We start from the raw sequence: 23,806 nt of genomic DNA, 5'->3' as shown, positions 1-23,806 counted from the left end.
CTGCCTAGCTGTAGGGTTTCTGCAGGGCTATGGGGATGCAGAGGTGAGAAGAATGGGCTTTGGATGGCGGGGACAGCAAAGCTCTTGGTCATGTGAGACATCAGCTGGGTTGTGGGAGGTGAAATGCTCCTGGTCACATGAGCAGCCCTAGAGTGGTCTTCCCTGGGTGCAAGGGAAGCCAAGAGACACAGATCTCACAGGTCCGTGAGCACCTCCTGAGGAGTGACAGGTGACCTAGGAGGCCGCAGGAGCTCCATACAGCTCTATCCCTGCTGCCGAGGTGGTGGCCCACTGACCCTTTCTCAGGAAATGTCTGCTGATCCAGTAGCAGGTCTCTCTGCAGAGGGTGAGCATTTCACAGCTGGGTTTTAGGAGCATAACCACTGGACCTGTGAGTACGCATTAGGGCAGGGACGGCCAGGGAAGCAAGTGGCAGCTGAAATGGGTGGGGGTTGTACCTATCCTGGTTTATTTTGAGTGTCCTCTCCAAGCCTGTGTGTTTCTAGAGCACTTGCATTAGAAGCAGAAAGTCCAGGCCAAGTGCATCACCTCATGCCTGTAATCCCACTGCTTTGAGGGGCTGAGGAGTTGAAGGCCAGGAGTTCAAGACCAGCCTGCGCAACATAGCTAGACCCTGTCTCTACAAAAAAAAAATTAAAAATCAGCTAGGCGTGGTGGTGTGCACCTGTAGTCCCAGCTACTTGGGAGGCTGAGGCACAAGGATCAGTTCAAGGCTGCAGGTGAGCCATGATCACACCGCAGTACTCCTGCGTGGGCAATGGAGCAAGACCTTGTCTCTTAAAAAAAATAAAAAATTAGAAAATCGAGGTTGTAGAACTTTCTGCGGTTCTTAGGAATGGGCAAAAAAAAAGAGACAGGAAGGGAATAAGCTACCCTTACTCTTGGTGGTTATCTTATTCAGTCTTCACAGCAGAAGGGTGGGGCCCAGAGAGGTCTCACTGCACATCTGTCTCCATTGTCCTGCCTGCCACACAGACGCCTGCCCCGAGTAGTCCACCACAGGGACCTTGGAATGCTGGCGACGTGATCCGCAGGAGGGATCCTCTGAGGGGATGCGGGGTGCTGAGAACTGTGCCCAGTGGAGGAGGCAGTTGGCCTCAAACAACAAGCCTGAACCTGAAAGGAAGCGACAGACCTGAAACCCGCTGATTCCCACAATGTGGGACAAGACCCTGCCTGTGGTTAGGGGTGCTATGCCCCCCGGATGCTTTGGGTATTGCCCAACACCCTTCCAGCCTCCCACCTCCCGCTCCCACTGAGGTCAAAATTAGGACTGCAGCACATAGTTTGCCCATGTCTCTGTTTTCCCATAGTTTGTTGTCACTGTGGGTGACACTTTCACCTAGAATGCTGAGAATGCTGCCACGGAAGAGAGCAAAGGTGAGAGGCTGGAGAGCTGTCCCAGGCCCTTTGGCATTCTGTGGAGCTGGCACCTGAGGCCCCTGTTCCTTTGTGACTGACCCCCAGTGCCAGAACCCACTCTCCACTGACTCCCAGGCATGCAGCCCCAAATGCCCACTCCCTGGGACCAGGCACTGTGTCTTCTAGGCTGACGGTGCCCAGTATAGAGCCTGACACACATGAGGTGCATGCTACAAATAAAAATTCCTTTATAACTTTTAAAATGTCACAGTACTAACTGGGCAAGGTGGCCCATGCCTGTAATCCCAGCACTTTGGGAGGCTGAGGCGGGCAGATCACCTGAGGTCAGGAGTTTAAGACCAGCCTGGCTAACATGGTGAAACCCTGTCTCTACTAAAAATACAAAAAATTAGCCAGGCATGGTGGTGGACACCTTTAATCCCAGCTACTCGGGAGGCTGAGGCAGGAGAATCGCTTGAACCCGGGAGGCAGAGGTTGCAGTGAGCCGAGATCACACCACTGGACTCCAGCCTGGGCAACAAGAGCAAAACTTCGTCTCAAAAAAAAAAAAAAAAAAAAAAAAATTCACAGCACTTCATGAAGGTGTGCTTGTGAACATTCCAGACGGTGCAGAAGGGCGCCCGTTTCCTCCCCTTCCTCTCGCCATGCCACTCCCCACAACAGCATCTGCCTCCTCCACCTGCAGGACAGCTGCTAATATCCAGGCCAGGATTATTTCACTGGGTGCCCACATACAATCACACACACACAAACTTGCTCAGAAAACAGAGACCCATGTTTGTGTTTGTGAGACTTATTTTCTTTTCCTACCTTCTGCTATGTCTTAGAGATCTTCTCATATGAGAAATTAGAGAATTATCATTATTTGTAAACTTTGTAAGCAGTTGGGTACACATGGCCATAAAGGTGGGAACAGTGGACACTGGGGGCTACTAGATGGGAGTGGGGGAAAGTGAGGGGCCAGGGCTGAAAAACCACCTGTTGGATATCATGCTCACTACTGGGGTGATGGGATCCATCATAGCCCAAACCTCAGCATCACACAATATGGCCATGTAATAAACCTGCACCTGTACCCCCGAACCCCAAAGTTGAAATTATTATTAAAAAACCTTTTTGTGCAGAATAACATACAAAAAAATCACTACTGGGGTGATGGGATCCATCATAGCCCAAACCTCAGCATCACACAATATGGCCATGTAATAAACCTGCACCTGTACCCCCGAACCCCAAAGTTGAAATTATTATTAAAAAACCTTTTTATGCAGAATAACATACAAAAAGGCCAGCATACGAATATAAGTGTAGGTGGAATTTTCCCCAGGTGAACACACCTGTGCCTCCAAGGCCCAGGCCCAGAGGCAGAACATTTCATGTTCCAGGATTTCCACAGCCCTTCCCCAGCCACCACCTCCAAAGGGTAACTGCTGTCCTGACTTTTAACACCACAGGTGAGCTTTGCCTGATTTTGAAATTTACATAAATGAATTCATAAAATATTTTGTTGGTGTGATCCTCCCATGTTGTTTTGAATAACAGTTGATTTTGTCTGTGGCATGGCACTCTAGCATGTGGACAGGACACTGTGTATTTATTCACTCTACTGGTGGTAGACATTTGGATCCTTTCCAGTTGCTTTGCTGTTGTGAATAGCGTATCAAAGGATATCAGCGTACAGGTCTTTTGATGAAATACGTATGCACATCTAATGGGTCTAGATCTAGGAATAGAATTGCCAGGTCACACAGAGTATGTGTATGTGTAGCTTTCGTAGATACTGACAAACAGATTTTCAAAATGGTTGTAACAGTTGGTACTGGAAAGTTCCAGTGTTCCATATCTTCTCTGACACTGGTATCTCTGTCTTATCGTCCTTGTGAGTTGCTGCATAGTATTTCATGATATGGGTATACTTTAGTTTGTTTATTCACTTCTTTGGTATTCTAAGAAATAGTGATGAGAACACCCTTAATCATAGAGGGTTTTTTTTGTTATTGTTGAGGGGCTATGTATGATGTATGAATGTTTTTGTAGTAAAGATTGCTATCTGGGTCAGAGTGTAGATATTTTCAATTTTGATATATACTACAAAATTGTCCTCCACAAGAAGGCAAGCAAGGCATGAACCAGTTAGTGAGAGTGCTGTTCTCATTATTGTATTGTTTCTTTTCTCTCTCTCTCTTTTCTGTCTCTCTTCCTTGTGATGGATGGTAAGGTGTTAAGGGTTCCTGATCTAGCATAAGAAACACCCAACTCAGACTATATAAGTGTCAATATAAAAATGTGAGATGGGATACTTAAGAGGAAACATATATTGTGATGCCAACCAGTCAATAGATTATATTTATATATTGGTTGGAGAAAAGCTGTTTTAATATATAGAAATGAGGTTGAAATCTGTAGGCATGTATATGTCAGTCAAAATTATTTAAAAATTGAAACATTTGACCATTACCTTTGTTCCTTCAAACAGGCTAGAATGATTTTTTCACTGTCCATCCAAACAATGTTCACACGCACACTAGTGAGGCCTGGGTGCATGTTAACTGAGAGCTGGGTCAATACTGAGTGAGTGCTTGTTGAGTGCTGAGTGAGTGCTGAGTACTGGCTAAGTGCTGACTGAGTGCCGCTGGCTGAGTGCTGGGTCAGGGCTGGCTGAGTCCTGGCTGAGTGCTAGGTGAGTGTTGGGTCAGTGCTGGCTGAGTGCTAGCTGAGTGTTGGCTAAGTGCTGGCTGAGTCCTGGATGAGAACTTGCTGAGTGTTGGCTGAATACTGTGTCAATGCTGGCTGAATGCTGGATCAGTCCTGGCTCAATGCAGGCAGTGCTGCAGACCTTAAGAATGTCACTTAGTCGTGGTGGCTACCATGCAGGTGCTCAGTGCAGAAAGGGTAGGGCTAAACTTTTCTGAGGTCACTGGGAACATCTTCTCTCCAAGTTTTCCTTGTGGTCATAAGATGAGGAACTTCGCCAGAACTGAGATACACTGGTGGCCCTGGTTCTTACTGGAGTGTCTCTGTTCTGTGACGTGGGAATGAGGAATGAAGAGATGCATGGGAAGTCAGAGAGCACCTGGGACTTCTCAGCCCAGCATTTGAGAGCCGTTGAGGAAGGTGGTGGAAACTTCTACCTGAAGTGACCCTTGGTCTTAGTTGGTTCTTAGCCTAAGCAGCGCCATCCAAACTAAAAGAATTGGACCAGAAGTTACTGAGTACAGTTGTCATGCCAGGCCATGCAAAGGGCACAGAGGTAAGAAATGCTCCTGTAGTGTATATGGAAAGAGAATTTATGCACAGGATCAGCGACTCTAAAACTACAAGAGATAAATGCCAGAAGAGATATACAATGATGCTGATAATTTCTTATATTTCTGTAGGCTTTAGAGTTTAGAGGGGACTTTTCCATTCATTGTCTCATCACAGAAATTAAAGAGATCACTTTCAAAGAGACAGGTGAGAAAGGACTTCCTGGGGGACATGGAATGAGCAGGACCTTGGAGGACAGGGAGGGGAATGTGAAAAGACCAAGCATGATATGTAAAATGGAAGAAACAGCATCAATCAAGGCAAGATCAAAGGAAAGTTATCAGGGAAGACTAACATCTCTGTGTGTGGAGGGGGCAGTGGACAATAAAACATAGAAGGTAAAGTGGGGCTTGGTTAACCTGGGCTTTGAATATCGAGCTAAGACATTTGTGCAGATGTATGATTCTCTAATGCCCTTGTGCTCTGTGTTTAACCAAGGCCACCCTGAGTACATAAAAGTATAGCCTGTAATTCTGAGCTATTTACTTTGTTTACTTATTCCTAACCCTAAAGCATCTGGAGTATATAGTTAGTGTCTAATACATATTGGATGAAAGGATGGGTTTTTGGGTTGTTGATGGGTGGGTGGGTGGGTGGATGGATGGATTTTTGGATGGATGAATACATTTTTGGGTGGATGGATGGATGGATGGATGGATGGATGGATGGATACATTTTTGGATGGATGGATGGATGGATGGATGGATGGATGGATGGATGGATGGATGGATTGATTTTTGGATGGATGGATACATTTTTGAATGGATGAATTTTTGAATGGATGGATGGATGGATGGGTTTTTGGTTGGATGGATGGGTTTTTGGTTGGATGGATGGGTGGATGGATGGATGAGTTTTTGAATGGATGGGTTTGGGATAGCTAGAATAATGAGATGAACAGATGGGGGATATATGGATGGATGAATGGATGGGTTTTTGGATGGATGGATATGTTTTTGGATGGATGAATGGGTGGGTGGATGGATGGATGGATGGATGGATGGATGGGTTTTGGATGGATAGGTTTTTGGATGGATAGATGAATAAGTCTTTCAATGGATGGATGGATGGATGGGTAGATGGATGGAGGGTTGGCTGGGCGGATGGGTAGATGTGTTGAGTGAATCAGTTGCTTCCTCTTCCATGTAAATCTTAACTCCCATCTCATGTTAGCCATCCATTTACCTTCCCCTTGGATATAGCTCTTTTAGTATTTTGGAGGAAAGCCAGCAAGTCCCAGTGACAGTTTGAGTTGTACATGTTTAGCCACTTGAAGAGGCCCATTTTAAGGACTGTTCCCAAATTTTCACAGCCTGCTGCCCAATTCTCAACTGTGCTTTTCCCAGGTTTTTAGATCACCAAGTGTATAGGCAGGCAAGAGTTCCTTGGTTCCATAAACTGCCTCAATGAACTGCCTCGTTAAAGACATCAGCTACCCCCTGAGAATCCCTCTGCTCATGTATGCAATTTGAGAAGGTCAAGCACATCCTCTGCCCCTAATAATTTACCCAATTCCTATTCCACCAAGATGAGAGAATCCTTTCTTTGGATGAAGTTACTCTTCTAATTTATTGGATCCAGTATAGGCCAGGATTTACCTTATGGCTTTTGTAGAATAAAAGGTAAAAAGGACATTGGGAAGAGGTTCAGACCCTGGATTCTTTATTCTGAGAGGGCAGTGTGCTTGGAAATGTATTGAACTCAGAAAGAGGAATGGGAGTACGGCACCCACAGGCAGCTTACTTCCTTTACCAGTCTTGCAAAAATGCACCCTGGCTCTGGAAGCCATGTTTCACTGTATAGACTGTCGCTGGCTACCAGGACAAACTGATTGCTGTCAACCCAGACATGGGCCCAGCACCGGGCTGGCTGAATGATGACTCTGCCCTGTAGCTTAAATGGATTAAGGTAATTTCAGCAGTGAAGCACTCCTCCAGGGCACACAGAGTGAGTGTATGGACTCCCCATGACAGCAGACTGGTGCGGGCTTCCACCATTGGTTTGATGCCCAGTCGGTTTAAATGTGCTTGAAGCCAAGGACAGTAGGTGACTCAGATGGTCCCCAAAGTGAGTATTTATTTATTCTTTGTTATCTGAAGATTTGTCTGAGGCAGTGGTTTTTGTCCTGTGAATGCATCATTGATACATTTATTTTTGTTTGTACTGGGATTGGTGCCCTAACTGCAGCAGAGCAAGCTCCCCAGAAGGCATTGGAAGAGAGTCATTGTAGAGACAGGGAAGCTGCCTTCTCTTTCTGATCTTGGAGAGCTTCCTGACGTTCTGGCCTCCTCCTTTTCTGAGCCATCCCCCTCATGAAGAGTGCTGGGAAGGGAGGGAGATTGTTCTGGGGAGGAGCTGCTGAGATGGTGGCACAATGGGGTTCTTTCATTGCAGCAAGAATTCAAAGAAAGAAGCTCCAGGCAGTGTCTTTCTTAACTCATTTTGGGAGCCCCAGGTTTGGCTTCTGGAACTCTTGGACTCTTGTTTCCCATCACCGCTGGAGGAACAGGACTCATCCTGGGCTCTGAGTCTTCTGAACCGGCTGGGGCTTCCAGCAGCTAGGAGGTGTTCTGGGAAGCCTGGTTGCCGTGGGTTTCCTAGAGGAGCAGCCGCAGCCTGTCATTGGCTTACGCCACCACTGGCCACTCTGGCTGTGCTAAAGCATGGTGTTTCCTTATTCACACTGACTTTATTCACCAATCAGCTAATGCCATGCTTTTCTTGGGATGAAAGCATTGCAGCTTTATTAACACAGGGATACCCAACTGAACAAGCATTCATCTCGCACATTACATCAAATTAGTGTGTACAAAATTAATATTCCTGACCTTGCTAGTGGGAAGAGCAATCAATCTAGGGGAGGTTGTCATCCCACCATGGCCAGCCTTCTGCAGAAGTCCTGGCCATTACAGCTGCAGCCACTTTTCCTTCCCCCAGAGCCAAACCATGCCCTTCTGGATCCTCTGGCCCTTGGGTATTCCCCTGGTTTCTGGGGAGCTCCAAAGCCCAGCAGCGATGCCTGGAAGGCCCCTGGTCTCCCTGGTACCATCCAAGAATGCCATTTTCTGTTTGTCCCTAGAGGCCATGACCTCCATCATCCTAGGTAGCGTCTCTAGGTGACTCCGGGTGCCCAGGTGGATAGATGGAGAAGACTTGTGTTCCCCACTGAATTGTCACCTCCTCGGTACCAGGTATAAACAGTCCTCTAGAACGCTTTTTTTCTCCCTGCTTATTTAATAACTAGACAGAGGCCCAACATGCAATCCAATCATATTGGTACCCCCCAGTGTGTGTTTAGCTAAGCCCCCTCCACTCCATCCCACACTTCCCCCTGCCATCTCCTCTCTCTGTTTGCACAAAAAGGAAGTCCTGCCTTCACACTGTTGCTTTGAGCCCCTCCCGGTCAAGAGCCAGGAGGGTGCACCTCCATCTTGATTTGTCATGTTCTCTGAGGGCCAGGGGGAATGTGTTTGCTTAGTGGCAATCCAGGCCTGAGCTTCCTCCCTGTCTATCTATCCCTCACACCCACCAGGGCTCTGGGCCAGGTCTAGGGGCAGCTGCTTCTGAGCAGCCCATTGTGTGGGACCTCAGGACATCTGGGGATAGCTCTAGGCCCCAAATCGGGTTGCGTCAGACACAGCTGATATGGCAGGTGTGGTTCCCCTGAGAAGGGGATCCCCTTGCTTCATCACTGCAAGGTGTGCAGCACGTTTGTACAGCAGAGAGCCCTGTATAAGCATAACCCAGGGGGCACAGTGTGTAAGGCACTTCCATGAGTCCTTTGTCAAGCAGATATTCTTGTGTCAAATGAATCAATTCATCCAGATTTTCCAGGTGTATTGAGAATAAGCTGAGATTTAGGTGAAATTTTCTGGGGACTTTGAGCTCTTTCCCTGACACAGAGGAAGGTGATTCAAGGCAGAAGCCCAGCGGACATGGGGTCTGGGCTCAGCCTAGAGGAGAACGCGGCCCAGCTTGGGGGCTAGGGGCTATAGGGACAGTGGCAGCCAATCTGAGAGCCAGTGTCTGAGGTGGCCGCCCCAGCCAGAACCGTGCTGCAGGGCATCTGGCTCCGAACCCCACCCCTGGGAGTGGGGCACTGGGGATCTCCGGTCAGATCCATGCAGTGGGGTGGAGCGGGACTGAATCCATGGTCCTGCCCACTACCTTCCTAGAATTCCTATACCAGGGGCTGGGGCCCGGGGAGGAGAGCTGTGCTTGGTCAGGAACACCAATGCTGCAGGCGTGCTTCTGACATCGTCTCTTCCTTCCTTGCCTCCTTTCCTTGCCCTCCATTTCCCTCCCTTTTTCTTCTCTTTTCTGTCTGGCTTTCTTCCTTTTCTGCAGCCCCCATTTTAAGGCTGCCCAGAGTGAGGAGGGACAGAACCCAAGCCCCAGTGGGAGCTCTCACCCCAGCAGGGGTTGTTGCTTGTCCCCCCACCTCCTCCTTTTGTGATGAGGTCAGCATGGAGGGTCTGGGAGACCCAGAGGCCTTTACAAGAGGAGGGGTGAGCCTAGGGGCCATCCCCTGGCCGTGCCTCCCAGATTCCCGACAGCAGGAGGCCTTCTGTGCTCCCATGGAGCACAGCCCCTGTGCAGTTGGTGCACCTCTATTTGCAGAGTTTCTTTAACTTAGAAAAGTCCTTTATGCCCACTCCTTATGAAATCCTTGGTTGCCTGCAAACACCTGGGAGGCGGATGTGGCCAATTGCATCTTCCCATTCCTTCCTCCCATTTGTTGATGAAGAAACTGATGCTCACAGATGTGAAGTCAGTCATCACAGCCACAGGACTAATCCATGGCAGGGCAGAAGCTGAGACCCAGGGCCTCCCTGCCTAACATCACATTGTGTCCCAGAGAAAAATCCAATGCAGAAACAGCAGATCCTGCCTGGCTCCATGGCTCAAGCCTGTAATCTCAGTGCTTTGGGAGGCCGATGCTGGAGGATCACTTGAGGCCAGGAGTTCCAGAGCAGCGTGGGCAACACAGCAAGACCCCAACTCTAAAAAAAGATTGTTTTTAATTAGCATGGTGGTGCTTACCTGTAGTTCCAGCTACTAGGGAGGCTGAGGTGGGAGGATCACTTGAGCCCAGGAGTTAGAGGCTGCAGTGAGCCATGATCACACCACTACATTCCAGGCTGGGCGACAGAGCAGAGAATCGGCAGGTCCTCTCCAGAGTCCAGCTACTGCCCTCTTGGACGGCTCTCCACATTGGGTTGCTGTGGCTTTTGAACTGTCCCCTCCTATCTCCTCCTGCCATTTCCTTGGGGTCTGCTCTGTTGTGGGCCCAAGTGGGAGGAAGGCAGGTAAGTGGGGAGTGAGACATGGTCAAGATGCCTTGTGAGCCTCTTGGCATTTTTCCTTGTCCAAGCACATTCTGCAGCAGAGAAGAGGACTTCGTGCCTGCTGAGGGCTTAGGCATGTGTTGAAGTTGATTCTGGCTCTGAGGAAAGGGCAGGAGGGTCTGCAGAGACTGGTGTGCATGAGTCCTGGAGAGCCTGCTTCGGAAAACACACCTGACAGCCACCTTCCCAAGCCATCATCCTTCCTCCATCCCCTTCGGCTAGTTAAATTATTATTTAAAAAAAAAAAGGATTAACAAACAAAAAACAATAAAGCACTCTTATCCTGGTGAGGTATCTAGTGCCTGTAGTCCTAGCTACCCAGGAGGCTGAGGCGGGAGGATGGCCTGAGTCCAGGAGTTCGGGGCTGTAGTGAGCTGTGATTGCACCACTGCACTTCAGCCTGGGTAACAGAGCATAACTCTGTCTCAAAAACAAAAAAACAAAAAAAGAAATCACCCTCTGTCGTTTGAAAATCTGAGTATTCAGGGAAGCAGGAGGAAAGGAGGCCCGGAGGCCCCAGCATTGGAATGGACCCATAGCGGCTCCCCTAGGTCCATCCTCTTTTACCTTGGTGGCCATCCTGAGGGCCACTTCTGTACCAGAACTCACAGGCTCCAGGCCCTCTTTGTCATAGAATCTTTTCCAGAAAATAACCTCTTTTGTCCTTGTCTCTTCTCAAATCTCCATTACCTGTGTTCTCTCTCTCCATTCCTACCTCCCATGCCCTTTGGTGGCCTCTCTCCCCACTACGCCAGCCCTAGTGGATTCTTCTCTTCCTCTCCCATCTCTCTTTCTCCCTCTGTCCTGTTTCTGCTGGGCCCCCTCCTCTCTCTCTGCCCCCTTCTCAAACCCTGGATGACTTGATGGCCCCTTCCCTCTTCGGTCCTTTCTTCTCCTTTCCCTGCCTCTTCCTCTCCCTCCTGGCTCTACTCTTTCCTCCATCACAGTCACAGGGCTCCTTATGGATGGATGACCAGAGGCACTCGTTGCAAAGAGGGGTGTTCTTCTGGGCTATCCATAATAAGAAGACATGCGGAAAAGGAATCTATAAACAGTTTTAGCCAGCAAAGCACCTTCCCAGGGAAAACGGAAGGTTATAACTTCAGAACCTTTATTTCAGCCCAGAAAATGCTAACTTTCACAGGGCATTTTACTTGGAAATTGCGTTGGGGAGCGGGACACAGCCATACTTTCTTTTCCTTTCTTTCCACCCACACCCAGTGCCCCCTCCCACCCCCAACTTGCCCATCCGTGGCCCCCGTGGTTGGAGAGTGCAGGTCCCAGCCAACACTTCCTCTTTATCTTTTGGGAGAGATTCCTAACTGTGTGATGAAGGTAATTCCACCTTGCCCAGAAATGAATTCCGTTATGCCCCAGCTTACTGTTTTATATTTATATGACACATATTAATTTCTCTTTACCTAGAGGTTGAATTTAGTTAATGATGACAATAAATATTAAGGAATTGGTGTCTCCAGACCCTTGATGGCCACGGTGGGCCAGCTCTCTTCTCTCCCCGGACATGATACATTTGTCATCCCTGCATCCACGGTGTGAAAGCCACACCACTGGTGAGCTGAGGGTGGGGATGCTGGACCCTCCTGGAAGGGTAGGTGTGGATCCCAATGGGGGAATTGAGAAGGTTCTGCGTGGCTGCCTACTCCTCATTCCGGGGACAGGGTGCTCCCTCCCACACTTCCTGTGTGGTTCCCTTCCCACACTTCCTGTGTGGTTCCCTTCCCACACTTCCTGTGTGGTCCCCTGACACTGGACCCAGGGTGTGGGTCTTAGGAGTTCAGGCAAATGCCCCATCTACCTCCAGTGATTCATCCTGAGGGGTTGCAGCAGAGGGCTTGGGGTCAGAACTGGTTCCTCAGTGCAAGTGTGCTGTGGAACTAGCCAGAATCCCTGTTTCCTTGTCTGCAAAATGGAGATGATTTTTCCACCTTTCCTTGACCATTGAGAGGACCAGATGCAATGAATGTGTGAATGTGAACACAGCTCATAAACATGCTCATATTAGGCAGGATCCGTGTTTTGTCTTTGTGTTTTTTTGTTTTCCCATCATGTGGGCTTCCAAGGTTGTTGGGCTATAGAACTTTGCAGAAAGCTTTTGTAACTTTGGGAGCTTTTATTTCTCATCCATGTGTGTCTCTACCCAGGAGTCACATTTGGTTCTGTGCATGCCAACTTCTTCAGTTCAGGCAGTTGTCTGGAAATGTGTCCTTGGCACTCAGCTCTTGAGAGATCGATGGCTGTCTTGTTGCTTTAAGCACAGTCTTCATTGGTGGGGTAAGGAAAGTGAGATGTGTGTGGGGAAGCGGGTGCAGCCATTCCGCAGGGGCTCACATCTTGAAGAGAGACTCTTTCAACGGAGGGACTTGGGGAAGCGTGGAATGCGGGTGCCCAGTCGGCCTCTCACTTGCTAGTCCCTGATCACTTCTGTGTGCTTCTTTGCATCTTTGCAGCTGTTGGTTTGGTTTGAATGAGAACCTCCTCCCCCTCACAGTCCAGCTGCCTCCTCCATGGGAGCTGGCAGCAGAGGTTCCCATCTTACTTGCTCAAGAGAAAAGAGGGATAGAGGGATGATAATGCATTCTTTTCTTTTTCTTTCACTTTCACTTTTCCTTTTTTTTTTTTTTTTTTTTTTTTTTTTTTTGAGACAGTGGCTTGCTCTGCTGCCCAGGCTAGAGTGCAGTGACGATCACAGCTCACTGCAGTCTCCACCTCCCAGGTTCAAGCAATTCTCGTGCCTCAGCCTCTCAAGTAGCTGGGACTACAGGTACCCGCCACCATGCCTGGCTGATTTTTTGTATTTTTAGTAGAGACGGAGTTTCACCATATTGCCCAGGGTTGTCTCAATCTCCTGAGCTCAGGCAATCTCCCAGCCTTGGCCTCCCAAAGTGCTAGGGTTACAGGTGTAAGCCACCACGCCTGGCCTACTTTTCCTTTTTTTTTTTTTTTTTTTGAGACAGAATCACTCTGTCACCCAGGCTTTAGTGCAATGATGTGATCCTAACTCGCTGCAGCCTCAATCTCCTGGGCTGAAGCGATGCTCCTGCCTCAGCCTCCTAAGTAGTTGGGACTACAGGCACAGGCCACCATGCCCGGTTAATTTTTAAAAGAATTATAAAGATGAGGTCTTGCTGTGTTGCCCAGGCTGGTCTTGAATTCCTGGGCTCAAGCGTTTCTTCCACCTCGGCCTCCCAAATGCTGGGATTACAGACAAGAGCTACTGCACCTGGCCGATAATGCATTCCTGAAGAGGGTATTTGAGTGTGGGCACAGCTTGGGCAGGCTCCAATGCAAGGAGACCACCGACTGGGGTGTCTCCTCCCATCTTCCTTGGTGGTGGGTTCTGTCATCCTGTCTACCCCAGAGACCTTTCATCACGAAGTGGCATTGCTGAATGTGCCAGTCACTCTCAGACAGAACTTGGATGGACTTTGGGTCTCACCCCAGCACATCTGCTTTGCACTGGGACTGGCTGGACTCAGGATCCATTCAGGATGTTTTGGCAGCTATTTAGGAGGTGTGAAGCAGCTGTCTATGATATTCATTCATTCATTCATTCGTCCCACTGACATGTATTGAGTGGCCACTCTGGGCCGGACGGTAGGATTGCGGCTGATAACTGGGGTGTGGGTGTGTGGGGTCTGGTCCTGACCACACAAAGCTGACAATGTGTTGGAATATCTGGCCATACACAAGTGATCCCCATGGATAAGGGGACAAAAGCTGGGGTCAAAACCCTGCTATCCCCAAGAGCCTTTTCCCTGAGGCCCGGGGAAGGGTGGGTTCCCGCATTCTCCACTTCACTGCACCTGCCCCAGGGTTTCCAGCAGAGGAGGCAGTGCTAGAAAGTAAGGAATGAGAGATCTTGGTGTATCTCAGAAGCTGAGAGGGGCTGGAGGGGAACCGGGCAAATGGTGGAGGACTCCCTTCCTTCAGGGCTGCTTTGAGGAATTTGGATCTTCTTCCGAGCCCAGTGGGAAGTTACTGAGGGTGTTATATGGGGAGGTGATATGACCAGCCCGATATTCTATATTAATCTCAGCAGCTTCTGCTTGGAGATGAGATTAAAGGGGCTGGGGCTGGAGTCAGGGAGTTGGTTGGGGATGGGGTGAGAGATGCTAGTGGCTGGACTGGGCCCATGTGGGAGGCCGCAGAGAGAATGGGGGATCCTGTTAACAAAGGCTGTTACAACTCCTTGCTCCTGGACATGACCCCCCACTCACTTCCTTGAAATGAGGCAGCAGCTGTCCATTGCTCAGCTACTGCATGCAAGACTAAGGAAGTAAGGTTCCCTCCCTTAGAGAATTCAGGCAAGAATGCACAGAAAGTTAAGTAGCAACAAGGAATTTAAATACTCTCAAATACTGTTGGAGACAGTAGCAGAATTTCCCAAGGTCACATGTGATGCATTGTCGGGTCGAATCGGTGGACGGTGCCTGCCCCTGGGCTACTGAAGCCAGCCTGGTGGGGACCAGGTTCTCGACAGCCCTGCCCCACACCCCTGTTGACTTCTCACCATCTGCACAGTGACTGGGAACACCCAGTCTTTCCTCCCCTCCTTGCCTGATCCAGGGCATTCGCTGTGCCAGCTTCCAGAGCCCTTCCTTCTATCCAGCCAGGGGCTTTGCGTGTCAAGCTCAGTCTAGAGAAGAAAGCACAGAGGAACTACTCCACTTGCTGAGTGCTGGTGAGGTTGGCGTTTGCAGAGAATGAACCAGATTAAGCGACTTCACAGCTCAGCTCTTTACCTTCTCTGAAAGGCCATAAAATGATAGACATGTAGCCGAGGAAGGACCTTACAAATATTACCCAAGTGCCCCGTATCATTCAAAGAAGGAAATAGAGGCCTAGAGAAACAAAACTCTGCACCGCACAGTGTGCGGCAACCTGCCTGGTGCCTGTGGCAGCTTGATGCGTATTTGTGGAGTGCCTTTCATCCCTTAGTTCCCTCATTCCACTGGGTCCATTTCCATTTTCTAGAACGTTTTTAAAGTTCAGTAATCAAGAGTATAAATATTCTCAGAGTAGTGAAATTATTGCAAAGCATGGTGGAAGATGGGAATTTTCCCTTTATTTTTACGTATTTATTTTTGGAGATAGGATTTTGCTTTGTTGCCCAGGCTAGATAGAGTGCAGTGGTGGGTCATGGCTCACTGCACCCTCCACCTCCGGGTTCAAGTGATTCGCCTGCCTCAGCCTCTGGAGTAACTGGGACTGCAGGCGTGTGCCACCATGTCTGGCTAATTTTTTTGTATTTTAGTAGAGATGGGGTTTTACCATGTTGCCGAAGGTGGTCTCAAACTCCTGAGCTCAGGCAGTCTGCCTGCCTTGGCCTCCCAAAGTGCTGGGATTACAGGAATGAGCCACTGCACCCAGCCCTTCCCTTTATTTTAATGTGGAGGGGAGAACCAATGGGTAAAAGTGTTAGGCTCCACCTAAGGAAATACTTCTCACCTTCAGATCGGAAAAGAAAATGGTCATTTGAACAGGGAGTGAGGCCCACGTCACAGCCATGAGGGTGTGCGCTTGTAAGAACCCTCAGAAACCATGACATGGTCAGGAGTGGGGTGTGCGGTGAGGCCAGGTCTCTCCAGGACCCAGTTCTCCTTGGCACCAGAGCCTTTTAATTCTCCTCTGAGTTGGATCTTGTTCCACCAGGGAGGTTGAGAGGTTGGCCTTTTCTTTCCATATTAATTTCCTCCTCAGTCATCAGACTGATGACATTCTGACCCTGCTGTGTAGTTTACAAAGCATATCAGGGCGTGTTGTGGGCCAGCCCAGGAGAGGAGCTGGTCATATCATTCATGGTGCATGTGTTGGGGAGGGGTGCTCCGGACGGCCTGGGCTGGTTTGGTGCTTGTGCAGTGGGGGTGGGGAAGGCTCTGGCCATGGGGAGATGCATTGCCCCTGGGTGGAATGTGGGCTGGCAGAGCCCCTGGGTTTCCCTCTCACCTGGTGGCCTTCACCCACAGAGGACTCTTTCATGTCCACTCTTGGCTCTGCTGCTTCTGGCTGCTGGTGTCCTCTCGTAGTGGCTTCTGTGGGGCCATTTGTCTCTCAGACTTAATTTCATGGGAGCCACTGTAATAGGAGCAAAATCCCCAGGGTGTGGGGTTTGTATTGCAGACTGTGGCTCCAAGAGGCATCTCCAGGACAGAAGGGGCTTTGATATCTTCACCCATCTACACAGGCCTGGGCATTTCTTTGAGTCTCAGTGGGAGGGACACCAGCCATGGGATTTCCTCCTCTTTCCCCGTTTACAATAAAACCGTACTATGGAAACATCATACATGCATGCACCCGGTGCACTTCTGCAGACAGTGGGCTGTGTCTAGCTAAACCCAGCCTACTCTGCTCCAGCTGTTCCCCGAGAGGATTATAAGAGAGGTTGCAGACCCACCTGGATGCTCTGACCTCAGTCATACTGTGTGCCCCAGCTAGGGTAACAAGCCATCCTTCAGTTTGCGTAAGACTGAGTAAATTCCCAGGATGCAAGACGTTCAGTGCTGAAACCAGGACAGCTCCAGGCAAATTGGGACACTTGGTTATTCTACCTCGGCTGTTCTTCCTCCAGGCCTGCCACTCCATTGGAGTTTTGAGTCCAGATTTCTAGAATGTGCTGCACGCCGAGGAAGTCTGTCGGGGGGCAGGTGAGGGAGAGTGAGATGTCTTCTTTTCTTTTTCTTTTCCAACACATGCATTCACAGTCTTCACTGTGGCTAGCACAGGAGCCTCCATTGGCCAGCGCCGTATTTCCCTAAGCATTTGGTCTTGGCCCTAGGAACAGAGCTTTTGCTGTCTTTATTTGTCATCTCAAAGTGCATGGCCTTAAACTTGAGGTTCCCCGCAGCACTTCACACTCAGCTGACTGCAGCAGGGCACTCTCTTCTGGTCATTTGTAAAGTACATCCATGGCTCCTGGACAAGACTCTTGCTTAGTAGTTGGCAAATGAGCAGAAGTATCCCCCTCCCTGCAGCTGATGTGTGTACCTGGGGCAGTTCCCATCCAAGTTCACATTACATCAGTGTTGGGATTCCATGTGTCTTGGCTTAGGAATCTTGGCACTCAAAGTAGGGGGCTTAGGAGCAAAAGAATCACACCTGTCCTGGAAGGAATGAGGGGGGCCTATCTGCTTGACTTCAAGGGACTCATTTCACTGTTTTTGTTTGTTTGTTTGTTTATTGTTGTTGTTGGTTTGTTTTCTGATGTGAAATGGAACAGGGGCAAATCTTTAAAGCTGGTGGAGTCAATTCCACAAACAAAACTTCCCTTCCTTTCTTAAGAGCTTTTTGTAGAAATCAGCCTTGCAATTAGCACTGCAACATTCCAACCACTTAACACACTTCCCCACTGGCCTTTTGAAGCAAACAAGTATTTAGAAGCTGACAGGACAAAGTCACTTTATTTCCCCTTTTCCTTTACCTTGAAATTGCTCCTAGCCACAGGGCTGGCCACGCCTCACTGTCCAAAAAACTACCCTGATGCAGTATGCAGTGGCAGATCAGTTTAGTAAGGAATAACCCAAGTCACCGAATGCAAGAGAATGAAAAAACAAAAACAAAAACAAAAAAAACACCCTGTTGCATTAACGCAAGTATTCTCTGGGCTCTGCGTCTCTGGACGTGCATCTTCCAGAACCTGCAGGCGCGTGGCCTGCCCTCCACCTGCGTGGGAATGCATGCTGGATTTACATCCCAGTTACATCGCTTCCAGAAAGACAGGATCTCTGTTGGATGCCCATGAAGCTTATACTGAGTAAATATTGACAAAGTAGTCTAAAGAGCAAACACTTTGACATTTGTAAGGTCCACTGGAAGGTCTTGTATATATTTATACATCAGGAATGAGCACCGCATACCAATTTTCCTGAACTTGTTCTGACATAATTCTGCATGGAGAGTGTGTGTGCGCAGGTGGCTGAGAACAGCTGAGTGTTCACATGGGGGACAGGGCTGGGGGCTGGGTGGTAGCTGGTCAGGGTATTTCCTCTCAACTGGAACGAACCCACACCTATCCCTGCCAGGAAACCTACCTCTAAGCTTTTCTGAGACCTGCTTTTCCAGAAGGAAGAAAGAAAAAAAAAAAGCCACAAAATCTTGTTTTTCCCTTATTACAATGGACGTACTTTTCTTTTTACTTGGTAAAAATTTTATTGATGTTTTTATACTTTATATTTATTAAAGATTGAGCCTCAAAAATGTAATGAGTAAAAAATGCTTGCTTAATTTAAATTGTGAATCTGTCTGTTAAGAAATGCATTAGGGGTAGGAGAAGCATAAGACATATTAATTGACAGACAGGAACTGCTGTCTCTGAGGTTGATACAAGTAATTTATTACTTTAGAAATGAATGCCACCTCCAGAATGTGCTTCATTAATTTCAAATTTAGTTTTAATTTCAAGCTGTTGCCCCTTGAGAAGAATAAGGTGGCAAATTATGTTTGAAGAGCAGATTTTTTTTTTTTTTTTGCTCCAAAGAAACACCACATTTTAACTATTTAATTTTACAAATACATGTACCCATCTGGGTTGCTGTGTTTTCCTGAGAGCCCAGAACATATTCTAGGTAAGATCAACAAGTACTAATGCTTTTTTTTTTTCTTTCTCTCCTTCTCCCTCTCTCTCTTCATTCCATCCTACCTGTCTCTCTTTCCCACCTGTTATCATGGCAGCCTATGTTTCCGAAGAGTTAAAGGCTGCTGCCCTGGTGGACGAAGGTTTAGACCCAGAGGAACATACGGCAGATGGAGAGCCCTCGGCCAAGTACATGTGCCCGGAGAAGGAGCTTGTCAGGGCCTGCCCCAGCTACCAGAACTCCCCGGCCGCCGAGTTTTCCTGCCACGAAATGGACAGCGAGTCACACATCAGTGAGACCAGTGACCGAATGGCTGACTTTGAAAGCGGCTCCATCAAGAACGAAGAGGAGACCAAGGAGGTCACGGTCCCACTGGAAGACACGACTGTGTCGGATAGCCTGGAGCAGATGAAGGCTGTGTACAACAACTTCCTCTCCAACTCCTACTGGTCCAACCTCAACCTCAACCTGCACCAGCCCTCCTCGGAGAAGAACAACGGCAGCAGCAGCAGCAGCAGTAGCAGCAGTAGCAGCTGTGGCAGCGGGAGCTTCGACTGGCACCAGAGCGCCATGGCTAAGACGCTGCAGCAGGTGTCACAGAGCCGCATGCTCCCGGAGCCCAGCCTCTTCAGCACCGTGCAGCTGTACCGGCAAAGCAGCAAGCTCTATGGCTCCATCTTCACGGGGGCCAGCAAGTTCCGCTGTAAGGACTGCAGCGCTGCCTACGACACCCTGGTGGAGTTGACGGTGCACATGAACGAGACGGGGCATTACCGCGACGACAACCATGAGACCGATAACAACAACCCCAAGCGCTGGTCCAAGCCTCGCAAACGTTCCTTGCTGGAAATGGAAGGGAAGGAAGATGCCCAGAAGGTGCTGAAGTGCATGTACTGTGGCCACTCCTTTGAGTCCCTGCAGGATTTGAGTGTCCATATGATCAAAACAAAACACTACCAAAAAGTGCCTCTGAAGGAACCCGTCACTCCTGTCGCCGCCAAAATCATCCCTGCCACTCGGAAGAAAGCTTCCCTGGAGCTGGAGCTCCCCAGCTCCCCGGATTCCACAGGTGGAACCCCCAAAGCCACCATCTCAGACACCAACGATGCACTTCAGAAGAACTCCAACCCTTACATCACGCCAAATAATCGGTACGGCCACCAGAATGGGGCCAGCTATGCATGGCACTTTGAGGCCCGGAAATCGCAGATCCTGAAGTGCATGGAGTGTGGGAGCTCGCATGACACCCTGCAGGAGCTCACTGCCCACATGATGGTCACTGGCCACTTCATCAAGGTCACCAACTCTGCTATGAAAAAGGGGAAGCCCATTGTGGAGACGCCTGTCACACCTACCATCACAACCCTGCTGGACGAGAAGGTCCAGTCCGTGCCCCTGGCAGCCACCACCTTCACGTCCCCCTCCAATACACCTGCCAGCATCTCCCCAAAACTGAATGTGGAGGTCAAGAAGGAAGTCGACAAGGAGAAAGCGGTCACTGACGAGAAACCTAAGCAAAAAGACAAGCCTGGCGAAGAAGAGGAGAAGTGTGACATCTCTTCCAAATACCATTACTTGACTGAAAATGACTTAGAAGAGAGTCCCAAGGGGGGGCTCGATATCCTCAAATCCTTGGAAAACACAGTGACATCCGCAATCAACAAGGCCCAGAACGGCACTCCTAGCTGGGGGGGCTATCCCAGCATCCATGCCGCCTACCAACTTCCCAACATGATGAAGTTGTCCCTGGGCTCGTCGGGAAAGAGCACGCCCCTGAAACCCATGTTTGGCAACAGTGAGATTGTCTCCCCGACGAAAAACCAGACCCTGGTCTCTCCACCCAGCAGCCAGACGTCCCCCATGCCCAAGACAAACTTTCATGCCATGGAGGAGCTGGTGAAAAAGGTCACTGAGAAAGTTGCCAAAGTGGAGGAGAAGATGAAGGAGCCGGATGGGAAGCTTTCCCCGCCCAAGCGGGCCACTCCCTCCCCATGTAGCAGCGAAGTCGGGGAACCCATCAAGATGGAGGCGTCCAGCGATGGGGGCTTCCGCAGCCAGGAGAACAGCCCCAGCCCCCCGCGGGATGGGTGCAAGGATGGGAGCCCCCTCGCTGAGCCGGTGGAGAATGGCAAGGAGCTGGTGAAGCCCCTAGCCAGCAGTTTGAGTGGCAGCACGGCCATCATCACCGACCACCCACCTGAACAGCCTTTTGTTAACCCTTTGAGCGCCCTGCAGTCAGTCATGAACATTCACCTGGGCAAGGCCGCCAAGCCCTCCCTGCCTGCCCTGGACCCCATGAGCATGCTTTTCAAGATGAGCAACAGCCTGGCGGAGAAGGCCGCTGTGGCCACCCCGCCGCCCCTGCAGTCCAAGAAGGCAGACCACCTCGACCGCTATTTCTACCACGTCAACAACGACCAGCCCATAGACTTGACAAAAGGGAAGAGTGACAAAGGCTGCTCCTTGGGTTCAGTGCTTCTGTCACCCACGTCCACAGCCCCGGCAACCTCCTCATCCACGGTGACAACGGCAAAGACATCTGCCGTCGTATCATTCATGTCAAACTCGCCGCTACGCGAGAATGCCTTGTCAGATATATCCGATATGCTGAAGAACTTGACAGAGAGCCACACGTCAAAATCCTCCACTCCTTCCAGCATCTCCGAGAAGTCTGACATTGACGGGGCCACTCTGGAGGAGGCTGAGGAGTCGACGCCTGCCCAGAAGAGGAAGGGCCGCCAGTCAAACTGGAACCCCCAGCACCTCCTGATCCTCCAGGCCCAGTTTGCCGCCAGCCTCCGGCAGACCTCAGAAGGGAAGTACATCATGTCAGACCTGAGCCCCCAGGAGCGGATGCATATCTCCAGGTTCACCGGGCTGTCCATGACCACCATCAGCCACTGGCTGGCCAACGTGAAATACCAGCTTCGAAGGACAGGTGGAACAAAGTTCCTCAAAAACTTGGACACTGGCCACCCCGTCTTCTTTTGTAACGACTGCGCATCCCAAATCAGGACTCCTTCCACGTACATCAGTCACCTAGAGTCACACTTAGGCTTCCGGCTACGGGACTTATCCAAACTGTCCACCGAACAGATTAACAGTCAGATAGCACAAACCAAGTCACCGTCAGAAAAAATGGTGACGTCCTCCCCCGAGGAGGACCTGGGGACCTCCTATCAGTGCAAACTTTGCAATCGGACCTTTGCCAGCAAGCACGCTGTTAAACTTCACCTTAGCAAAACACACGGGAAATCTCCGGAAGACCACCTTCTGTATGTCTCTGAGTTAGAGAAGCAGTAGCATTTGCTTTTGATAGAAAGGACTGCAGTTTGCTTTGAGGGAAACTGTGGAAGGCACCTTCAGGCCCCCTCTGACTTGTTGTTCTTGGCACATGTTCTTACTTTAACTGCAGAGAATCACTCTGGGCTGGACTGTTTTGTATAACTGTACAGTGTTTAATAGAGGTGCATAATCAGCTGTTGTTACTGGTAAAATATGAAGGTTAAAATGCAGTGGTAAGTGTTTGGAACTTTGTGTAAACGGGATTTAGTTGTGAGCATCTTCCCGATGCTTCAAGCTGCATGCATTAACAGACAGTTTAATTAAGCATTTATAACGGAATCAGGCACACTTTTTCCACGAGACTCGAGTGTGCTGGCATTTCTCACCCTTTCATCTTTAGCCCTCTGAGTACTTTGAAGCACTTTTGCATTAATTTGGTTAAAAAATAAAATAAAATAATAATAATGTATGAAGCTCTGTTTTTTAAACTCCTTACCAGCTTAGTTATAATGAATAATATGAACCTCCATTTATGCAGGTCTGCAGGGGTATAACACGCCTTGAAATTTAAAAGAATATTATTTTCACATTGAAACATAGATGTATATATTGTATAGATTTCAGACTCTCTTATGAAAAAAATGTGATTGTGGTTAAATGACCTTTTTCTTGCATTTATAGCAACAGTGTTTTATGCACCTGCTATGCTCTGGGCATAAGCTGTGCCTATGTATAGTGTATATTTCTTTTTTTCTTTTTTTAAGGTCTATGGGTTTTGTTTTTTACATGCAAACATTGTAAATTATACAGAAGATACCACAGATAGCATTTATAAAGTATACAGAAACATTATCTGAAAGCAAAGTATGATAGTTTGTTTTGCTATACAGTACATCTATATTGATAGAGGTTCATGTTTAAATTATACATATTTATTAGCATCATATTGTCATTTGTTTTGAGCAGTCTGAATAAATGAGACCGGGAAAGACATCCCTGGCAGGCATCAGAACTATTTTGCACATGATTTTTAAAGGTATTTATTAGAAATCAAAGAACACTCAAAATAAACTCAGTGCTCAAAGGGTTAAGTCTATTTGAAAAGGTTAAAAAAAAGAACAAAAAAAAAAAGAACTTGTACTGTATTTCCTAAACATTGATAAAGCCTTTAAAATGTTTGTACTGTAATACTTTGCTTAAAAGTCATGAGGCATTCTGTGATCCAACCTCTTTCACTTATTTATAAGCCCTCTTGGTTGCTATTCCATATTGTAGGATGCCTTTCTATTTCAATTGGTAACTTTCTGTTTTGTTCTTCCTAATTATTCTCCCAAGATCCCACACTGCAGCTTTATCTTTAGGCTTATGAAAGGTAACCCGTGGTTACCGGCTCTCCAAGTGATTCTGTTCTCCTCCATTTTTGGCAGTTAATTTGCAGAAGTAACTGACAGCTGACACCATATGAGAACCTTTGTATAAAATATTGGCATGTAAACAGCACAGACACCGTAACACACTCTGTGCCCTGTTTGGTTGTTGACAATGAAGCACCATTATGTGACTCTTCATATAACCCTTTTTTCTACGGCAGCATTAAAATTGTCTTTTTGCTATAATTTGGTGTTGCGTTCACAATTATGTCTGAAATGTGCTACGACTAACGAGCACATTAAAATTAAATTGTATGCGATCTGTTTATGACGGAGCTGGTTGCTGCGGCTGCCAGGTGCTGGCAGTCGGAAGCTGTGCGTAAATCAGGGGGAGTTTTAGTGAACTTTGGCGTTTGGAGAGCAGGGAGCACTTACTCAGAGGCAGCTCGAATAGGATCTGCACCGAGAATAAACATTCACAAGAAAGGAAGATATGCCTATA

General features: G+C 48.6%; 1 protein-coding gene across 1 annotated transcript in view; it reads left to right on the top strand.

Moving 5' to 3' along the window:
- TSHZ3 (teashirt zinc finger homeobox 3) overlaps nt 1–23,550 on the top strand; it is a 74,749-nt gene extending 51,199 nt beyond the window's left edge. The window contains exon 2 of the mRNA XM_016935606.3: nt 18,747–23,550. Coding sequence (XP_016791095.1) covers nt 18,747–21,952 — 3,206 coding nt within the window. The 3' untranslated portion in view covers nt 21,953–23,550. The remainder of the gene's footprint in view (nt 1–18,746) is intronic.
- Nucleotides 23,551–23,806: the final 256 nt, after the last annotated feature.

Source organism: Pan troglodytes, chromosome 20, assembly GCF_028858775.2.
Source record: "Pan troglodytes isolate AG18354 chromosome 20, NHGRI_mPanTro3-v2.0_pri, whole genome shotgun sequence".
Classification (NCBI taxonomy): Eukaryota; Metazoa; Chordata; class Mammalia; order Primates; family Hominidae; genus Pan; species Pan troglodytes.
This window is presented reverse-complemented; position numbering and strand designations above follow the sequence as displayed.